This window comes from Equus quagga, chromosome 7 (genome assembly GCF_021613505.1).
Source record: "Equus quagga isolate Etosha38 chromosome 7, UCLA_HA_Equagga_1.0, whole genome shotgun sequence".
Classification (NCBI taxonomy): Eukaryota; Metazoa; Chordata; class Mammalia; order Perissodactyla; family Equidae; genus Equus; species Equus quagga.
The window spans coordinates 89,031,661-89,053,647 of NC_060273.1; the positions used below are offsets into that span (position 1 = coordinate 89,031,661).

General features: G+C 40.6%; 1 protein-coding gene across 3 annotated transcripts in view; it reads right to left on the bottom strand.

Annotated features, from left to right (window-relative positions):
- Window positions 1-375: 375 nt before the first annotated feature.
- Window positions 376-21,987, bottom strand: part of MEGF10 (multiple EGF like domains 10) — a 163,497-nt gene continuing 141,885 nt past the window's right edge. The window contains exons 17-26 of one of the 3 annotated variants that reach the window (XR_006889256.1): window positions 21,232-21,360; window positions 18,663-18,791; window positions 16,349-16,477; window positions 13,866-14,102; window positions 12,690-12,817; window positions 11,213-11,336; window positions 6,938-6,982; window positions 5,697-5,903; window positions 4,133-4,423; window positions 376-2,575 (exon numbers count right to left, since the gene is read on the bottom strand). Coding sequence is in view for 2 of the 3 variants with exons in the window: in XM_046665459.1 (XP_046521415.1) it covers window positions 4,236-4,423; window positions 5,697-5,903; window positions 6,938-6,982; window positions 11,213-11,336; window positions 12,690-12,817; window positions 13,866-14,102; window positions 16,349-16,477; window positions 18,663-18,791; window positions 21,232-21,360 (1,316 nt within the window). In the remaining variant the exon portion in view is untranslated. Of the gene's footprint in view, window positions 4,424-4,937; window positions 5,001-5,696; window positions 5,904-6,937; window positions 6,983-11,212; window positions 11,337-12,689; window positions 12,818-13,865; window positions 14,103-16,348; window positions 16,478-18,662; window positions 18,792-21,231; window positions 21,361-21,987 lie in introns of all 3 variants that reach the window. The other 2 variants (XM_046665460.1, XM_046665459.1) reach the window with 2 other exon arrangements.

Here is a 21,987-nt window from a genome sequence, read left to right on the forward strand (position 1 = left end):
GCTAGGCAGCCAGCTGAAGGGGCGGACGGAATTAATAGACAGAACACAGTCTATATAATAGACACCACACACTCTATATTATTTAATGGGACGGGGGACCATCAGCCTTAGAGTTGCCTCTGTCTTTAAAAGAACAAGCAGTCCGAAGGGAAAGCAGATACACGAGCAATTAAATATGATAAAATGTAATTGTTTTCAAATGTATATATAAAGTGCCACAGGGCCACACATAAAAAAACATTAATTTTTCCAATAGGATCATAACTTTTTTCTTCTCATTAACAACAGAATCAGACATAGAAATAAACACTACTTCAAAGCTTTTTACTAGAAAGTTTATTGCATTAATCTATAAACTCATTTGGTGATATAAATGACAATGTTGTAGGCTTATACTGATGAAAGTTTATCATCTTTGGAAAACAGATATTTTAACACTGAAAGCATTTTTTGTTTGCTACAATCAAGAAAATCCTAATGTATTTTGATTTTTTCCTTTTAAAAATATATATTGTGATTTGCATATCAAAATGAAGCCTGAACTAAATACTGAGTAAGCAGGCCCAGTGTTAGGACACCAATAGTAAGAGGACCTTCAAAGGACGGTTTGCCGCACATCTTTAGTTACAAAACAAGCACCCATCCATGCCACACAATTCACACTTGCCTATCTATGTACACTTCCATGACATAAAGCCTTCAAGACCAAAATATCTCTGAAAGGTTTAGTTTGAATAATAAAGATGTTATCCAGAGATAGAAAATTTGTTATTTAAAAAAAACATAACCTTAAAACTTAGCTTGTTATGATTTCATCTTCAGTGGTAAGTGGACTCCTAATATCGACATGAATTCTAAATGATATTGTGACACGCTTGTGCAACTTTCGCAATATTTACGGTTTACAAATCCCCAATAATTGACAACTACCACCGTGGCTCTTTGGAGGCAAGGTGACCACATTTTCATAAAGTTCTCTGCATTTCTCACAATAGAGCTGTTGTGCTAATGGACTTCGTTGGGACAGGTTATAACTGTCCTATTACAAAATTCTATGTTGGCTTTCCTGAAATGGGTGAATATAATTTTCCATAGAGATAATGCTAAACATATCAAACTCTCTGTTAACATTACTCTTATAGCATGGGAGAGAATTTACATCAAGCATTGTAAATAATTACGAAATATTCCTTAGCACATAATTAACTACAAATAACATATTCCCCATATTAAAGCAAGCATATCATTTGGGCCAGTTTTGATGTATTTATATACAAATACAAACAGTTTATAAATTTTCTGATACATCAACCTCTAGGAAAAGAATAATAGTTTGGCTAACATTCCTACATGAATGGCTCTTGCTAGGTGTCACCAAGCTCACTCACTGCTTTAACTACTATAGGATATAGGGAAGAAATTATTTTTAGGGTCTCATATTAATATCAATTCAAAGGTCATAAGAACAGATTCACTATGTATGGAGAATGACATCACTATCCAATTAAATTTGATAAATCTGGAAAAGTCCTAAAAGGTGGTAATTTCAGGGGGAAAATTTTGTCAGGTCTTTTTATCTTTTCTTTAATTCTCATTCCAATGAAAGTATTTCTCTCTTTACCCAAATCTATATCAAAGTTTTGATTTCTCAATTATCCAAATATTACATGTAGTTTTATAATATCCAAAGTGCTATGTGTGTTCTGACATTTGAAAAGTCCTGAGCGAACACTGACAAGCAAGAATCAGGTCAGGTACAAATGTTTCAAGACAGCAGCTCTTCTGAGCAATTGATTTGTCAGAAAACGCACAGGAAGGGATGGCAGTGCCCTCTAGAGGCCACATTTGCCACCCAGGTTTTCTACTTAAGTTGCTGTTACCTTTGTACATGAAACTTTCATTTTTTAAAAAAAGTGGAATGAAGAAAAAAAAGAAGTGTTTTTTTTTTTTGTTAACGTATCTCCAGGGAGTAATGGGGAAATTCAAACTCACCATGGAGCTCTGAAGAGATGATCCTTAAAAAAGTAGAGGAAAAATGTCTTACTTTTTTCTTACCAAAAATGACTCTGTGGCTATTGACCCACAAGTGTCTCTATTGGATGCCTAGCCCCTAGAGTTAAGGGTCAGCCAGTGGTTAATTTTTGGGATAAATCAGTAGTTCTTGATGTGCATTCCAGGAAATTCCATATCTCCTTGAATTAACTTTGGGGTTCCCTAAAAAGAAATAGCCATCAAAGGAGTGAATGCTCCAAGTGTGTTTGCTCTATCATCCACCTGACCAAACCGTCATCACAGGTGCAGGTGTGTGACATGAAATCACTGGATATCCAAGTCAATAACTGGCAGAGATAATGCCTCACGTATACTACTAGCAGAACAGGTGCACGATACATATTTGTTCATTGACTCACTGAGACAGGACAACGCATAAGGTTTCGTGTCTTTCAAAGATCGACGCCCACCGTTTTCTGTCATGACGTTGCTTCCTCATTCAGCCTTTCAGTCCTTCAGCTTGCTCAGGTAGGTCAAAGAGAGACTGGCTCTCTTGTGTCATATTGGCATTCTCTTGAGACAGCTACCTTAGAGTGAAAAATGTTATTGTGTGATAAGTATGCACAGGATGAGCATCCATTCTGGTTTGCCCGGAACAGTACAAATTTAAGCCTATTGTAGGATAATTATTAATAATGCTCTCATTTACTCTCAAAAATGTCCCAGTTTGGATGATCAATTATATGACCACCCTAATGAAAGTCTTTAGTAAGATCTGTCTGTGGTACTCGTTCAATAACAATGGCTCCCTTCTTCCCCTCCCCCGGTTTAATGGAGACTCAGAACCCACAGATCAAAAGGAACTCCATTTTGGAATATTAAAAAGCTTCTCTATTTCAGTTATAAGCCATTCACCTATGGTTACTGTACTATTTTAGTAATGACCAATTTTAATAGATTGGATTTATATATTTTCATCTCCTCCCTCAGAAAGAGCAATGCATTTTTATCAAGCTAAAAGATAAATGGCAATAATATAAGAAACAGTGAACATATAATATAATTTTTTCATTAACAATCCAAACACTACAAAACATAGAATATACAACTTAAAAATGGAAATACAAATTAATGAAAAAATGGGGTACATGTCATATTAGCAATGCAAAAGACCAGCTTAAGCATAGTTTCTCTAAATCAACAATTAATAAAAGGAAAGTGCCCCTTTCACAAATATGCACAAAAATATTTCAGTCACTTCTAGGGAAAAATTAATCAAAACTATCTGCTAATTCTATATTACAGCATGTATTGCTAATGGTTTACAAAACTTAAGTGTCTTCTTACACTTAAAATTTACAACTTTTTCCAATCATTATGCACTCATTCAATCCAGTCTGTCAAAAATAAAATTATTTCATTTCTATATTTATGAAATAATTATTGATATGTTATGGATCTCAAGTGGTAAATGTCTATGATGGGGACAGTGATCAGAATAGTGTCATGGATCTAAAGCAGGTCAAGGGTCAAACAGAGAGAAGAATCACCTCTGCCCGGCACACTGTATATTGATTCCTGAAATAATTCTAGTATTTCTAAAATAATTCTAATTGTACATTTCTTCATCCTAAAAAAAGTCTAGAGTTTTCATATTTAAATTTGCTATCCACTTCTAGAGTTCATTGAAAGTCTATCCAGGTATACCACTTGACAGAATCTTTCCTCCTGGGTTCATATTAGCCCTACAATTCTGAGTCCAACTGAAAAAAGAAAACAATAAGGACTCCATAATATGCCCTTTTGCTTCTACATGTTTAGTGATTTACACTAAATTTTATGGGAAACTGCACAATCCTAGGTACAGCTCTATAATGCCAATGAGAAAGAAATATTTAAATTTTAATTTTTCAAGCAATAACATCAATGTCCACTGCAACCCATATCTTTGAAGGAGTTCTGCAAGTTCATGCTTTTAGCCAAGATTTTACAGTAAGTCATGCTTCATGGGTGCAGTTCTAAAACTAACACGAACGGGAAATCACATTGATATCTCCTTCTGAGCCACCTGTACAAAAAGGACCTACGGTCAGTCAGCCTCAGCTTTGAGCCTTCTGCTTCACGTCCGACAATTGCCTACCATGGAGATTAACATTCACATAAGGTGGCAAACTTGAGGATGGAGAAGAACCGAACTGCAGTCCTGGAAAGGGTTCCAGCAGCCACCGAGTGGTCCTTTGGTGTCATTCACTGCTGCTGCTGCTGCTGCTGCTGCTGCCACCATCCTCTCGCTTCGGGGAGGATGAACTGTCTCGGACTGGCAGCAGGTCATAATGGCAAGGGATGTGACTGTTCTTTGGGAGGTCGTATGGATCCTGGGTGAGATGCCCATTATTGCTGAATATTCCTTGGACAACACTCACTGTAGGTTCTGTGACAACCAGGGACACATTAATTTATCAGCAAGAGAAAATTTTTAAAAAATAGCACATGGCATTTCTTGCAAATATCAAACACATAAGAGGAGCTTTATTTAAAATGTAAGGAAATATTATTTTTAAAAACAAATGATCCTTTTATAAGCACGTATAGGTGGCTATTCTAGAGGTAGGTAGACCCACTGACATACACAAATGGTGTTCAGAACAAAAAGATGACTGTATGGTGGGGATGATGACGTCGAGGGAATATACAGAAACCCTGAATATGAATCAATGTCTGAAAAACACCTTAGAGATAATCTAGTCCAAACCCCTTACTCTACAGGTGAGAAGCCTGAGGACCTTATAGGTTAACTCAATTCATGGAAATATGTAAGTAGTTCACAGCTTTAGGACTCAGAACTCAGGCTCTCAGTTGAGTTTCCATCTGACAGTGGGGGCTCATGCCACAATTCAAAAGGGAATCGTTACCGACTTTTCAAAAGTAAATTTAGTTCACTATACCTTCCACTTAAAAAAGCTGTCTTCATTCTTTAAAAATAGTTGTATATCTTTTCAGTGACAAGTCTATGATATAAAATGAATTACTAGTTACTACAGTTAAATTAACCACTTTATTTACAAGTAGTAGAGAAGTTTTCAAAGTTTAAATCATAAATACTGAGAGAGAGATAGAAAGAAAAATTAAAATATATAGCCAATGATAGCTCTGGTATGTTTTAACTTTTTCCAAATGGTATTTATAAGGGGTAATCAAAATAACTCTAATTTTAATTGAATTCCTATTAAGTGTATCAGATTCACACCTGAGAATATTACTGATATATTAGGCAAATTTAAAAGTAAAATGTTTCAATTCTGCTAAAAGCATCCTATTAGTAAAATGAATGCAACCAGGAAATGGGAACATCTGCGTAATGCACTTGAACCATTTGTTTTGGTTAATTCAACATATTAGCTAATATGATACATATGCTAATCCACAAGCATGCTAAAATATTCACTATGGTTACAAAACAAAAGATGGATGACCAGGTGGGAGATAAGGAAAACTTACTTTAAATTTTTTAAATGGCCTTTTCCCTGAAAAATTCATTTGACACCAACTAACATGATCACTGTAAACACAGGTTGCATTAAAATACGGGCCGTTATTTTCAATAAGGGTTATTTGAACTGAAATTATTATATTCTCAAAGATTTTAAAATTGTTTAAAAAACATTCCTATACACTAGGTCCTTCCTTTGGTTAGGAGAACTTACCAACTTCATAGACATTCTTGTTAGCTGAAGTTGAGTTATTGATCTCCGCATATGGGGAATCTCTCCGTGCTGGTGACTTCATCTCCACATAACCACACTCTGAGTTTTTGGGAATAAGTACAGGTGGGTCTTTAATAGTGGCATATGGGTTTTCAGAACTGCTTAGGGAGCAGCTACTTGAATTATATTCAGAATTCTTTCCTAGGTCTGTGAGGAGAGATGGGGAAAAAAGCAAATGCTATTTCATGGGCAATATCATTTATTTTTTCTGCAATAATTTACTTGAGCAGATTACTTTTTTCTCTTCATAGCTAGTTTTCTATAATTATATACACTAAGAATAATGCCATACATTTTCAACTTATTTCGGAGAGAATTTGCTATAAAATTACCCATCTATAAAGTAATTTTAGCTCCTCTCTAAGGTGAGTACCAATATAAACATCATGGATTTGATTTCATTTTGATAATCACACTCAAATAAAATTAATTCCACTCTATTTTACTAATAGTTTCTGAATTCTCAAAAGCTTTGATCAAGAAACCAGCTGTTGGGCTGGCCCTGTGGTGTAGTCGTTAACTTCACATGGTCTGCTTCCGCGGCCCGGGGTTGGCAGGTTCAGATCCCAGGTGTGGACCTATGGACCGCTCATCAAGCCATGCACAGTGTACATACAAAACAGAGGAAGATTGGCACAGATGTTAGCTTAGGGCAAATCTCCCTCAACAACAACAAGAAGAAACCAGCTGTTGCTGGCCCCAGGAGCACAAGAAGGTTCTATTATTATGGTGAAGAAGGCATTTGTGCTGTGGGGATTTCTTGTGAAACCTGGATACTGGGCATGTGATATTATTTCTCAAATTCCTCCTGAGGAGCAGGCCACAATGAGCATGTAACCATGCTGACTCATCTCACTTTCCTGGCTATTTCCTTTTTTACATTTCTCTCTCCCCATAAGCCATGTTTCTTTCAAAGGAAATATGAATGCTTCCCCAGCAAACTGAAACCTTTGTTCTCCAAGACCTATGCTCTAGCAAGATCCACCTATGGCCACTGTCTTGATGTCAGTCAAACATGTTTGTATATTTGTTGGAGTAATTTACCACACTAGCAATTCCCCATTTTCTCTACAGTGCCACTCTTGCTCATTTAACAAATTATTTCCATCTCCGACATAACAAATTTTGTTAAAAAACAGCGATTCTGATAAAGGTATTTCTTCCTCAAATTTACACCATACCTTTCAAGGATTTTCCCATGTAACTTCTGTCAAGTCCAAAAGCACCTGTGACAAATGCAGAAAAAAATACCCAGTAAGAACTAAAAGGAAGACAAAGCCCACTCAACGCGCCAAGGTCACGAAGGAAGACTGTCTGGGCAGGAAAAGGCCGAGGTTGCTGCTTTGCAAACCTTTACACCAGATCACTCATACCAGATGTCCCCAGCGCTTAGAATTAAAGATACCTACGTATCATTCTGACCCTTCTCCTGATCATTTACAGTGACTTTGGGAAAGGATGGTCAACACGGGACAGAAACTGAGGCACAGATCAATGAGGACATTTGATTCCAGGTTGCTCAGCAGAAAGGGCACAGTCAGGATCAGAAGTGAGACAAAGGACTTAGATTTCATCATTTATCAGCCACATGACTTTGGGCAAGATATTCAACTCTCTGAGTGTCAATTTTCTTATTCTTAAAAAGAGGAAAACAAAACCTGCCTTCCAAGCCTTACAGGGATGTTGTGATCAAGTGAAATAGAGCCTATGAAAAGGCTTTGTAAACTCTGAAGCACCATATGAATGAATGGTGTTTCAGTTACTGTGACACTTAAAGTGTCATAGTACCCTCAGCTTCAGTCTATCTGTAAACATTCCAAGGCCTTTTCAATTATCTTTTAAAGGGATGTTATGGACTTAGGTTAAAAACAAAGAGTAATGACTTGTGATGACCATTCAAATAAATATCAAAATGGTATGGAAATGACTCCCCTGCCACTGTGAATGCATTTCTTAGAGTGATGTTGAACTCAAGTTCTGATGGCAATGTCCCATGGGGACACACTTTTGTGGAGAAAGTGGGAGGATCTCCTGAAGAGAGACAGTGTGTCTAATACTAATCGTCGTGGGACAGGAAATGGGAATGTTTTCCTCTCTCAGGCACACTCTCTGGGGTCTGGGTGGTGAAGTCCAGCCACGCTCCCATCTGGTGGGAAAGGCACCACAGAGTTATGCGGGGAGGCAGGATCAGGATGTGTAGTAAAGAATTAACCCTACCAAAGAGAGGACTGGCCTTCATCCTTGGTTCTTGGGAGGTGAGCTCCAAGTCCTTGGATTGTCCTATGCCTGATAGGAGTGTTTTTGTTTACCTGGGGGCCTAGAGCTACACTGGATAGTCTAGCAAAGTGATTTATGGGAGGGAGTTTGGGCCACTTGGTATCAGATGGACCTCCAGATGGGCTGGAGACTAAAGGTCAACCACATGGGCAGTCAACCATGTCGACGTGACTAAGTCCTCATAAAAACTCTAGATGCCCAGGCTGAGGTGAGCTTCCCCGGTTGGCAATACTCTACGTGTATTGCCACACATTGTTGCCAGGAAAAGTTAGCACCTTCCATGATTCCACCTGGAAAGGACAACTGGAAGTTTCATGTTTTGAAAATTCCTGAACTCTTCCCTGTGTCCCCTGTGTCTCTTGCCTTGGCTGATTTCAATCTGTACCCTTTTGCTGTGATAAACTATAACCATGAGTATAACAGCTTTCAGTGAGCTCTGTGAGTCATTCTAGCAAATTATTGATCCTGAGGGTGGTCTTGGGGACCCTCAAACTTACAGTTGGTGTCAAAACAGAGGGTGGTCTTGGGGATTCCTGGACTTGGTAAAGGGACCCCATGAAGATGGGCAGGACTTGTGGCCTCTGAGAGTGTCCTATTAAGGAACTCTGTCTATGTTACTCTTTGCCAAATTCTCTCAGCCATCTCCAAACTGTAGCAAAGTCTTGTTAAATGTCCATTTGTCTTATCTGTGCAATGGCCTACCCTTCCTCAAGGGGTTAAAGAGGGGAGCAGCATGGGATGGAAAGTAAATTAGGGAACAAGAGTTGAGGCTGTGAGACCTGCCACCCCTGCCAGATCCTATCTTCACTGCCTTGGAAGATCGGGGTGCAGTTTTAACAAGGGAGTAGGTGGGTTTCCTCATAAACTCCCATATGCTCCAATCCCTGGACAGGTGCTTTCAAATGCTTGGTTTAATCTAATTCATACAATGAGCCAGAACATGATATTTATCCCTATTTTACAGATGAACAAATTAGTCTTGAGAGGGTGATTGGCTCAGTGTCATGTAACAGAACCAGGAATTGATCTCAGGGCTTTTGTGTCAAAGTGAGGACTCTTTCAGACAACATCATAACTTTTCCATCATTTAAAACACCTGCACATTTCATCATCCATAAGTGCCTTACTCTATTCTTTCTAAGGGAAGACATTTGCCGTGCAAACACTTTAAAAGGACATTAAATTCAGAATTACTCTTGGAATGGAACAAACCAAGGAGATTCAGAATTTCCAATGAAGATTCTGTTACCAACAATCAGTCCCTTGGGTCTAATTGAGACAGGAAGCAGAGAAGTTTATATCTGACCACTGCACTAACTCTGTGCTCTGGAGTCAGGACAAATTGCAGTAGATGAAGGGGGAATGGGAGAACCTTTCCCTCACTGGTACCAGGTGGTAGTTTACTAAATATCACTTCATGTACTGCTTTGAGATAAATTATTAATGTAATGTAGATTTTAAAAACCCTCCTTAACGTTAAATGATTTCACCAATAAGCATATTGTAAATCTGCTATATAAATAATTTTACAGTGTTTAGAAATACACATCTTATTGATAATGTTGGTGTAGAATGCAGACAAAAGTTAAGAATTTTACTCATTTTCCTACTTAAACATTTGCATTTCTATAGTCAGAGAGGATCCAGGAGCCCCCAGGGATTGGTTCCTATATCTGGCTCAGGTGATGTAACATATTTGGTGTTCATAGAAGGATCAGAGGACCTGCAGTCAGAAAACCAGTTTTGAGACGGAGCTTTACCCCCTTCGTTCTATGAAATCTTGGACAAGAGAGTTAACCTCTGTGAGCTTCCCAGATTATTCCTCTATAAAGCAAGATTCGTGGAAGGGCCCACCCAGTAGGGATGCCAGCTTTAGCAAATAAAAACACAGGAAGTCCAGTTAAATTTGAATTGCAGAGAAACAACAAATAATTTTTAGTATAAGTATGCCCCAAGAAATATTTGGGATATATTTATACTAAAAATAATCGTTGCTTATCTGAAATTCAAATTTAACTGAGCTTCCTGGCAACCTTACCACCAAATAAATATATATGAAAGGGTTTGTTATCATAAGGCACCACACACATATTACTTACTATATCATCACCTCCTCCCTGAGAATAAGGTGCACATGCTTGGAAACAGCAGCGCATGCTCAATGGGGTATGACAGCAGCTCTTTAAGTGTGGTCCAGGGAAGGCCACGAGATCAAAACTATTCTCAGAATGATACAATGACAACTATTTGCCTTTTTCCCTCACATTCTGTCTCGAGTGTATGGGGGACTTTTCCAGGAGCTACACCGAGTGTGAGATCAGTACTGATGGAACGCAGAAGCAGACACGAAAATCTAACTGTCCTCCATCGAGCCAGATGTTAAAGAGATTTATTAAGGCGTCAAACAGTGCCACTCTCTCACTGATTTTGTTTTGGAAGACATAGTTATTTTTCATAAAAATGCATTTTATGGTATCATGAAATGAGATTATTATAAATAAATTAATAACTATATTAAATGTTCTCAGTTTTAATTTGCAATATGGTAAATATCAACAGATATAACTCACAGAAACAGGAGCTCTTTGGAGCCTGATAAGTTGTAAGAGTGTGTGAAAGGGTTCTGATTCCAAAAATTTGAGAACCACTGACTTATTATAATCTTGTTGATATCTCCATTTCGTCACCTAAAAGGGGAAGGGGGCCTCAAGAACAGGTGCACACCCTAGTACTAAGCTGATTGGGTTCAAATCCCAGCTCTACCATTAAATAGGCTTTGAGACTTTTCCCAAGTTACTTAACCTATTTATGACTGAATTTCTCAAGAGCAACATGGAGATGATGATAATAATAGCAGCACCTATCAATTAGGGTACTTGTGAGAAAAGTAAGTAAATTAATAGATACAGAGTTGGCATATAAACTACAAGCAGGCAGAGATCCTCGTTTCTTTTTTTATCAATTCCTGGCACACAGTAGGAACTCAATAAATGTTTGTTGAATAAATGAAGCACTTAGGATAGAAATACGCCCCATATAGGTATTAGGTATAATTCTATTATTTTGGTTTATGATGCATGTTCTCAATAGATCACTTTGGGACAGACATAAATGTATGACTATCTGAAGTGACTGAAACATACAGGTGCTTGTTGAGGCTGGGGGTTGGGAGAACTTGCCGAACTCGTTGAGGTAGCCGCCATGTTTCCAGTCTGCGGGCAGTGTGCCTGTGCAGTCCACCAGAGGGCCTCTCTTCCCAGGATTCACATTTTTCAGATTCACGAATAGCTGGTTATTCTTTGACTGTTATAAATATAAACAATAAAAGATGTAAAAAGAGATTACAATGTGGCACAGCGCAGTGTTACTGATCTGGGCAGAGCACGCCCACAGCATGTACCGAGGACTGGTTCTTAAATGAGGCTGTGCTGAGGGGCAGACGTGACCACTTCTGACCTGATGGGACTTAGAGGGCAGCAGGAGTACACACCCGTCGGCCCTAACTGATCTCCCCATTGCTTCACCTTCTTCATTTCACTTTGTCACTCTGTGCCTATTAGACCTCATGTGGGTTGACATACACGGAACTTTGAACTGAAAAACCAAATTCTCGGTCTGAGCTCTCCCATCAAATACTGTATGATATCGTGTGAGTCACAAGTGAGTCTTAGCAGTTTTCTCAGCTATAAACATGAGGCGAACATAATCTACCTTGCCTCCCTCCCTGAGTGTGAATGAGAACAAATGGAATGATGAATACGAAAATCTCTGGAGAACACGAAGCTCTATTTAACTCTGAGGCACTATAATTAAAATCCAGCTACATTAATTTAATTGCAACTGAATTAATTTAATTAGCTTGGTTTTCTTCTAATAGAGAGCTGGAATTAGACAATGGAGATTGGAACTATAATTTGGGTGCAACTGGAAGGGAGAAATGTTTGGGATTTCAGAGCATTGTGCAAGAGACCTGGGGTGAGTTGCGTGGTAGCAAACAAGCAGCCCTGGGTCTCCACCCTCTCTGTGCTTCCAGAAAATGGGGATAATAATCACTGTTGATTCACAGGATTGGTGTGAACATTAAATCAGTTTATATTTGTAAAATGATTAGAAATGCTTGGCACATAGTTCCTATTCAATCATTTTTGACCTACAAAAATGCAGTTTCATGTGGTTCAACCTTAATAAACTCATTTGATTGCAGTTGTTGTTATGAAAGTGCAGGTGGCCAGGAAAGGGCACTAGAAGACAGGTGGTCAGAAAGGACAAACTGGGCCATTCTACCCAGGATCAAGTCTGCTAAGGGTCTGCTGTGAGACATTATTTTAAAACCTCATGCAATATTAGAAACATTTTTCCAAAGACGTGCAATGGAAAATGGAAAAGCGCGAATCGCAGACACAGGGAGACCTGACTCTCCTCGCAGCTGCCTCACTGTCCAGCCGGGGAGCTGTGTTTGGAAGTGACTTAAACTTCCCGCTGCCCAGGGTTTTTGTCAGTAAACTCGAGATCCTAACACGCACCCGCAGGATTGTTTAGAGGAATAAACGAGACAGCAGGTATAAAGTACTTAGAAGAGCATTTAGCAAGCAGCAGCCCTCAGTGCATGCTTGTTCCTTCCTCTCTCCCCTGCCCACCACCTTCAAGGACTCTCACCTTTGCGATGGTCATCCTGTCCCTGTTGTTGACGTGTGGGGATGTGGCACACTGGGTAAGCGTGTGGTAGCTGGGATTGGTGAAGTAATGGCTGTTAGCATTTCCACTGCTGCTGTGAGGAAGAGTTTCTGCAGGAAGAGAAGGAAAGGGTTGAGATGGCAGGCTCCCCTAAATCGGTGTGGAGAAAAGGGAGGCAAAATAGCAACAACAAATGTCTGGACTGCTTCCATATCACAAACTGGGCACAACTTTCTCCTGCCCAGCATATTCAGCAAAGCTTCTAGAAGCAGCAGGTGTCTGCCTTCCTACCTGCCTCCTGGAAAAGCGTGAAAGTATCCACAGACAGCTGCTGTCTGCTTTGAGGCTCGTACAAGCTGGGAAGACATTGTTTGGAAGCTAATTCTGCTGTAACTTTCCTCTTTTTTTAAACGCTTGAGTTCTTGACACACTATTCCGCACTAGCAATGCGCTACTAAGTAAATCAGCTACTTTATGTATTCCCCCAGAGTCAGTGCATTTATAAACACGAAGTTCAGCTGAAATCCTTCAGTAACTGCCTAAAAATTAATAAATATTTCAAGTTTCCAAATGGCTCAGTTTAAGCGGTTACTTCTGGTAACTGAATGTGTTACTTAAAAATTTAGTTTTATGGGGATTTGTGACAGAAAGATTCAAAAGAATTTTCTTAAAGAACTGTCTTGGTCCTTGCTAATACCAAAAACATATATAACTTGGTTTCTGTGCAGTTAACGATTCGTGTGGGCCCAGGGACAGGCTGCAAGGCATTGTGGGAAGAACTCAAAGCCAAAGACAGAAGACCTGGTCCTCCATGACATTGGTAAAGTTGTGGTCACTCCTCCTCTCCTGTCCCCCACATACAACAAAAGATTGGGACTCACTGCCCAGTATAGCTTCTTCCAGGTCAAAATTCCCCAAGTCTAAAGTAAGCACGTAATAAATTTAATTTCAAAATGCTCATAGAATACAAGAGTGATGATTTTACTACTGTGGACATATAAAACACATCTCTCAAAACACCTCTTTTCCAAGCATAAAATTTTCTCAGGGCTAATGGACAATAACAACAGACAACACAGGCAAACACACAGTTTCAAAGAACCAGGATGAAACTTTAGTTTTCAAGGAGTAAAATGCTTCTAATGACTCCCATCTTACCTGAAATGGCATAGTCTGCATTCACGACCCTCATAGCAGGGGTGTAGGTCACTGCTGGCATGCTCGATTCCTTTCCCTTCTGCTTGTGTCTATAAATAATGAACAACGCCAGTAGGAAGAGAACAACCAGGACAAGAATGATGATGCCCGCAATGGCCCCGATCTGGTAGGAATCAGCAGGAAGAGCCGTACTGGTTCTGCTTAAGCTGTTCAGATTTCCGACTATTATAACACCAGCTACAAAAAGGAGAAAAAGATTTGAGTAAGGATGACAATGTGCTGGATAAATGTTTGATCTCTATTTACAAAAATCTCCAACTGTGCTAACGCCTGGATATTTTCAGCTCATGAATTGTTAATTTGGAAACAGAGCAGGAAGGAAAAACAAACATTCCTCATTTTCAGATGTTGTTGGCTTGTCTGTGCCCAGAGAAAGGCTGCTCTAAGCCTCAAAAGAGACAGGATCTCCTAAACTCAAGGATTCAACAGTGGGTTTTAGGAGCTTCTCACATATTTCAGATAAACACTTAGACTGGCAATTAATTAGGAGAAATAATTTATCTAATATTTATTGTGCTTTATTCATTATACAGCATTAAGCTTATAAAGAGCTAACTCCTAAATGTCTCAACTACCAGACTTAATTTGATGTCTTTTCTTAGCATTCGTAACAGTAAAGTAATTTTTCCTTCCAAGCAAGATTAACTCCATTATAAATCTAGTCCAAGATCAGGATCTGCTTTATCCCAATCGAAATGGGCCTTTTACCTCAGAAGACATTGATCTATGTAGTTATTTTCCATGATAGAGAGTAACTATCATAGAAATGCCCCAAGAATACTTGCTAACATCACCCTAAAAACTTACTAAAGCTCAAAATTCAGCTTTCTATAGTTCTTCCTCACGTTCCTTGAGTGAGGACAATAAGACATGGATTAAGAGTCAAGAAACCTGGAGTCTAAAAAAATTGATCCAGATATTCTGAACTTTCCCTTAAGCTCTTAGGCTGCAGTTTCATCATCTGAAAACGAGGAGACTGGCTTCTGTGAAGGTGCTTCTGGCTCAAATGTCCCTATGACTTTCTGAGCTTAAATGCTAGACTTTCTTACAAGACACTCCGCCCTGAAACGCAGAGCACCAAGGCCAGTGCAGTGTGGTCACAATGCATCTGTAGTAATGTGATTGTAATAACAATGATTGTGAAATATAACATCCTATTGTTATGACAGTCAAACATACATCAGGAGCATGTAAAAGTTATTTTATGAAAGAAAATGAAATCTGAGTACCTACGTATTTACAGTTTCAGATGACTTCACCTACAACACTATGAATTTTCTAAAGCCCTTACCCCATGTGCTCATTACCTACTGACAAGCACCACATGCCCCAGAACCATCAGAAGCGCTTTCTCAAAGGTCTCATCTACCCCAGAATCAGAAGTGGCCAAGTGGGACTATATGTACATGTCAAATATTCCCAGGAGACTGTGATACACATCCTAGTTTAAACCCATGGGCACAAGTTTCTTAAAAAGTTAAATATACGCCTACCATATGATGTAATCATTCCACCCCCACGAATTTACCCAAGAGAAATGAAAGCATATGTCCATACAAAGACTTGATACACTATTGTTCACAGCAGCTTTATCTGTAAGAGCCAAAAAGTGGAAACAATCCAAACGTCCATCAACAGGTGGATGGGCAAACATATTACAGTATATCCATGTAATGGAATACTACTCAGCAATAAAGAGAACTGAACTACTGATACACACAACAACATGGTTTAATCTCAAAATAATGACGGCAAGTAAACAAAATCAAACAAAAAAGTGTACAGCATGATTTCATTTATTCAAAACCCTAAAAAATGTACTAATCTATAGCAACAGAAAGCAGATCAGCGATTGCTTGGGGCCCAGGGGGTAGTGGTGGCAGGGAGGTTCATGAGGAAACTTTTGGAAGTGATGGATATATTCATTACCTTCATTGTGGTGATGGTTTCATGGGTGTATATATATATCAGACTTTATATCAAATGGTATACTTTTTGTTGTTGTGCACATGTGTTGTATATATGTATGTGTATATATATGTATAGTGTGTGTGTAAATCTATAGGATAATTATATATATGTGTGCTGCTTCTAATAGGTTAATTATACCTCAGTAAAGCTGAAAAAAATTATAGGCATACTGGAAAGTTCATGAGCTTTGGAAAACCTGGCATCAAAGCCCATATTCTACATATTAGCTATACAACCTTGGGCAAATTACTCAACCTCTCTGAGCTTTAGTTTCCTCATCTGTAGGACAGCAACAATAAGGCACCCATCTGGCAACTAAATAAATAATCAGCTACGCCTGGCAGAGTCATGATGAGGAGTACATCAGATAACACAGGTGAAAATACTTAATGTTGGGTGCTACGTGGTGGTCATACAATGAGGCAGTAGTTGTTATTTACCCATACCCTTACCTTGATCACAGCGTGCCCCCTTCCAACCTGGGCTGCAATAACAGGTCCCAGTTATGTGGTCGCAGGTGGAGTTGTTCAGACAGTCACATATCTGGCGACAGCCGTAGCCATATGTTCCTGCAGGGCACTCTGAGAAGGAGAGGAAAGTCCACTGTAGCTCTCCAGCCTTGAGAATCTGGGGCAAGGCTGTCTCTTACTGTATTATCCTGTGCGTCGAGGCTAGCCCTTTCAGGAGATCCCTGTTTGGGCAGACTTGTGCCACCCAGGGTGTCTTAGAGCTTGCCAGCACTCCCCAAATCAAGGTAAGACTCACAGGCCAGGTGACACTGGGCTAGAGAATCAGCCCCTTATTACAGCTCCTGACACTTTCAGCTTCTATGTACCCATCTTCCTGACGGACTTGCAGAGAGTCTGTGGAAACCCAGTGGAACGGATGCAGATCATCACTAAGGGCAGTGTGAGACGACTCCACCAGGCCAAAGTGTGGGATGGAAGGGGACTAGACTGAAAAGTGCAAGCTAGAGATGCCTCCTTGAGAACATACTTATTTTACTGTAGGCTCAGAGATCCTCCTGAAGGCACATTCTGACTTGGATCAGCTGGGAGTAGGGGAAGAGAAAAGGGGCAAGTTTTGTTAATCTTCTTGGGAAGAACTTCATTTACCACAGTATTCCTCAAAATTTGGATTTGCAGGTTGAAGGCTGAGAGACTAAAATAGTGGGATTTTATGACGTCATCTTAGTAAGAGTCGAGCATGAATTTCAAAGAATAGCACAGGCAGGTTAAATCTAAAAATCATCATGACAAAATGCTGCTGTTTTTTGTAAAGTGAGCAGCAGGGGGCAATGTGCTATTATTATCAGAGTTCTCTGTGAAACAGAGTTTCTGTTTACAAATGAGCATTGCAAGAAGTCTCCAAAAATAGGGACACTTTAATTCAATGTTCAGAGTAATCACGGGAGCACTTAAGAGGCTTTTATTTAATAAGACCATAACCAGTCTAGCATTCAGGAGAAAGTCAGTTTACAGCCTATCCTGGTTTCTATGCATATATGTATATGCGCATATGTTTAGACATTTATAAATGCATATACAATATTTATATACACAAAAGGGTGTGCCTGCAAGTGTGAGACTCAATATCTGTTTCATGATTAAATGAACTAGCAGTGCAAAACTAAAATTGGGCCATCTCTGTCCAGGCTGATTCCTGGATGTCATTCTTCTTACATATCCTAGATGGATGGATATGCAAAAAGATTCTAGGGTTTAGCACATAAGATTGAGACAACCTGGCTGCCCAGTGGTGCTCTGAAATGCTGATGGGATGGGGGGAGAGTGATGCTTTATTGCCAAAGTCCTGCTATGCCGGTCAACCTTTCCAGGTCACATCACTCCTACAGCTATCTAATGTTTGCTGCATCCTTTCCAAGAGTGTACCCTCTGGAGAGCGGGGAATGTCCGGCACCTTTTCCTGCCATTTATGATAAGAGAGTGAGCCCCACACAGCTCTAAGACTTATTTATTCATCTTGAATACTGAATGAAAATCACAGAGGAAAGGAGCAATAAACTAATTTGAAATATTCAGTCTAAGACTAATGTTCTTACAGTCCTGTGAGCAGATGCATAGCTGGTGGGGTGGAAATGGAAAATCAAGGATGGGTAATTCCAACAGAGCACATTCTCCCCAAGTGGGAGTTTTACAAAATTTTAAGGCAATATATTGTCTTGAAGGTTATTAAGACTAAGGTGAGAGGTTGCCAGTGGAAACGTGTAAAAGCATTATCTAGAAAAGGTTGTTAGAGGGGTGGCAACGTTTGCATGGACTTGTTCCCTCACCCGCAGTGGGGCTGGCCTGGGCTCCCAGCCCCTCTGCCTCCCACACACCCAGCTGGTCCCGCCAAATGCACTCTCTTCCAGTGTGAGACCCAGGCTCTGCCTCTGCCATGAAGAAAGCTTGACTGGCTCTTTTAAAGCTTTAAGCAGCCATGTTCCAAAAATAAGAAGGAGAGGAAGAGAGAGCCAGGATGAACAGATGGAAAACTTGAATTCTGTCTTCATCCTTGTAGCCACACCCCCTCCACCCAGAGCACTGAGGAGTTACTCAAGAATTTTGAGGGAAAAGACAGCCAGCAAGCATCCCGAGGTGGCCAGGTCTCTGGCAAGGGAAGTCAACCGTGCTGGTAAATGACCAGCCATCACTTCAAACAACTTAAAACTTGCAAGTTCCGCCTTAATATTTTCAGCCATCTAGGAAAATGGGTTCTAGGGGGAAAAAGTAGCACCTAAAGTTGTCAAGCTCTCATACTCACTTTGTTCACAGTACTTCCCCATGAACCCGGTACGGCAGGTACACTGCCCAGATATGTGGTCGCAGTCAGCTCCATTTTGACACTGGCATATCAACGCACAGTCCTTTCCATAAAACCCCAAAGGACATCCTGCGTGCAGATAAAGGACAGTGAAGTCAAGAGGCTGCTGAGGGGAGACACAGCTCGTGCTTCCAACATCTTTGTGTTTAAACCTGAAGGATGCTGAGCCATTAGAGGGAATAAAGACAATAATGCAGATCTCAGTCTGTCACAAAGGCTTTTTGAAGTCCCAAGACGGGGCTCTCACAGGAGGTTGTAATTCAGGAGCAAGAGGCAGCACAGTTCCATACCTGGCAGTTTCACTCTTACTGGTGCCCTAAAAGGCAAGACTAATGCCTTCTCACAAAGCATCCCCTGAACCAGGCAGAAGGATGGGGCATTTCCTTTCTTTCTTCCACCCAGCTACTAGAATCCTGGACCCAAATTCCATGGACTGGAATGAATAGTCTATATTGTTACCTGTATGCTGTTACTTATAGTACAGAACGTCTCCAAGTCTGCTACTAGCCCTGTCAACTGTTATCTGTTACTTGGATAACATCACCTTCACCAAAGATGTGTAGTAGAACGCTGAACTTAAAAAACCCTGCACTTTACAGGTGCATTGTTAAAAAGCGATGAGCCTTCACACTGCTGCACAACTTTCAAGACCCCGACCACCAGGGCCCTTGGGCTGAGGACATGCACAAGGCCTGTTGGCTTTCACGGCCAGCAGCTGCCCTGCAGGAGCATTTCGGGGCTCTCTGGCAAAACGAAAGCTTCAATACAGGCAGGTTCGATGGCTGTTTCCAAGTATCACATGTGCTTTTTATTTTCCCTTTTACTTATAGTGAGGCTTTAATGAAAGCCCAACTTTCAAGAAACAGAGGCAGAGCACAGATGCCAGCATGCAGTGACCCACCATTGCCACGTATTTATTCAGCACCTACGCTGTGCCAGGTGCTTTTCATACTTCCTCTCACTGAATCTTTACAACAGCCACGAAACCCATCCTATAGATGGAAAGTGAGCCCCGACTGCCCAAAGTCACACAGCTAGCCAATGGCGGGATGGCAAGGCCACAATATAAATACAGGGAGGTCTGCTTCCAGATCCCATGGTCTTCCCACTATATTGTGTTATTTCCACTTAGAAAGGTCTTCTGTTTGAAGCAGGACCTCATTTTGGAATTATAAATAATAACCTATAAATGCTTTTCTATGAGGAGCTCAAAACCTTTAAATATATATATATATATATATATATATATATATATATATAAAATCTCAGCAGAATATGCTTGGGATAATCTCCCTTCTTGCTAAATCTCCCTTTCAAATCATGGCTCAAAGTGTATACACCCTTCTAGAAAGTTCCAAAGACTTATTCAGCCTATTCTCTAATTAAGTTCTCTAATTAGTATTAAACAAGAATTGCTTCATTTCTGACCCATCTTTCCTCCTGAGCTCATTTCTGTGATTTAAAATTATATATTATTATTAACGGTAACTGTAATATATGCTTTCCTGTCTTGTCTCCTTATTCAATTGAAGGCAAAGGGGCAGAAAATAGTCTTTTTTTCACCCAATGTGCCGAGCTGTGAAGTACTTTGCACGTTATATCCCATGATGCTAAAAACCTCATGGAACAGGCGCCGGCCCTGTGGCCGAGTGGTTGAGTTCGCGCGCTCTGCTGCAGGTGGCCCAGTGTTTCATTGGTTCGAATCCTGGGCGCGGACATGGCACCGCTCATCAAGCCACGCTGAGGCGGCGTCCCACATGCCACAACTAGAAGGACCCACAACGAAGAATATACAACTATGTACTGGGGGGCTTTGGGGAGAAAAAGGAAAGAAATAAAATCTTAAAAAAAAAAAAAAACCCCTCATGGAACAATAAACGGTCAGGGCCCTGTGGGATACAAAATGGAAAGAAGAACCAGAACAGTGGTTTCTAAAACATAGTCCCAGACTGGCATCACCACCTGGGAAGTCGCTAGAAATGTGAATTCTCGGGTCGCGTCCCAGACCTACTGAATCACATATGCTGGGAGTGGGGCCAGCAGTCTGTGTGTACCGAGCCCTCGGGTGATTCTGCAGCTCGCTAAAGTTTGAGAACCACTGAACTCCGTCTTTTCCAAGATCACGAAGTAAGTCAGGCTGCGAGGCCTGCTGTCTTCACCACCTTTCTAATCACTGTCACTTATCCTAAAGTTCATGGAGTTAGAAGGCAGGATAGGGAATTTGACCCAAATAAATAGGGTCTGGTTAAAGGAGAGTGGAGAAAGAAACTGCACACCATCACATATAGCACTGGTTCTCCTCAGTGTCCTGATATGACAGAGACAGGAAACTTGGAATGTGGCTGCTCTTAACCGCTTAGAGAAATTTAGATGTCTAGAAGTCATTGGGTAGACAAAACACTCCAATGCCAGGAACCCTTGGTGAGCTCAGCTCGGGCACACAAAGGGTGAGGCTGTTTCCTGTTGGGTGTGGCTCCCCTTGGTGAGCCTCAGAAGGCCGGTCACTTACTCTGAGTACAGTAGAGCCCCGTCCAGCCAGGAGTGCATTTACATTCCCCGTCGTAGGCACTGCAGAAGGCCCCGTTGTGGCAGTTGCACGTGTGGATGCAGTTTGGGCCCCAGTGGGCAGGGGGACAAGCTGAAACCAGAGCAGGCATGGAGAGCTCTGTTAGGTCTTGAGGCCAGCATCTAGCAGAGAGAATTCCATCCACTCTTCCACTTCTCCTTGCATGTGAGATGCATCAGGACCAAGAAAGCACACTGCTCCAAACCTGACTAAAACCCAGATGGCAATGCTGGCTGCAACAGAAACCATCATTGACATCGTATTCATTCACAGACTGCAGAGGGAGGCAGCCAGAGCAAAAATCATCTCCAGTTTACAGATTTAGTTAACAAACGCACATTCAGCATCTATGTGCCCAGCTCTGTTTGAGGAACAGGAGAGATAGCAGAGGACAAGACAAGGTCCAGACAACCCTCTGAAAGCTGTTGTTTTAGTAGATGAGGCAGGCAAACCAATTAACCAACCAGCCAAACAGCCAACTTAGAAAACAATGGCAGTGAGTACTATAAGAAAAAATAAAACAGGGTGAGGGGGACAACAATGATGAGAACTTCTCCTTTAGGAAAGGCCTCTCTGAGGAGCGGACATTTGAGCAGAGATCAGATGGGCAAGATGATGCAACTCAAGAGAGGTCAAGGGACCCAAGGTCATGCAATTCATGTCTTTGATCTCTAAAACCTGTACTTGTAGCTCTATTCC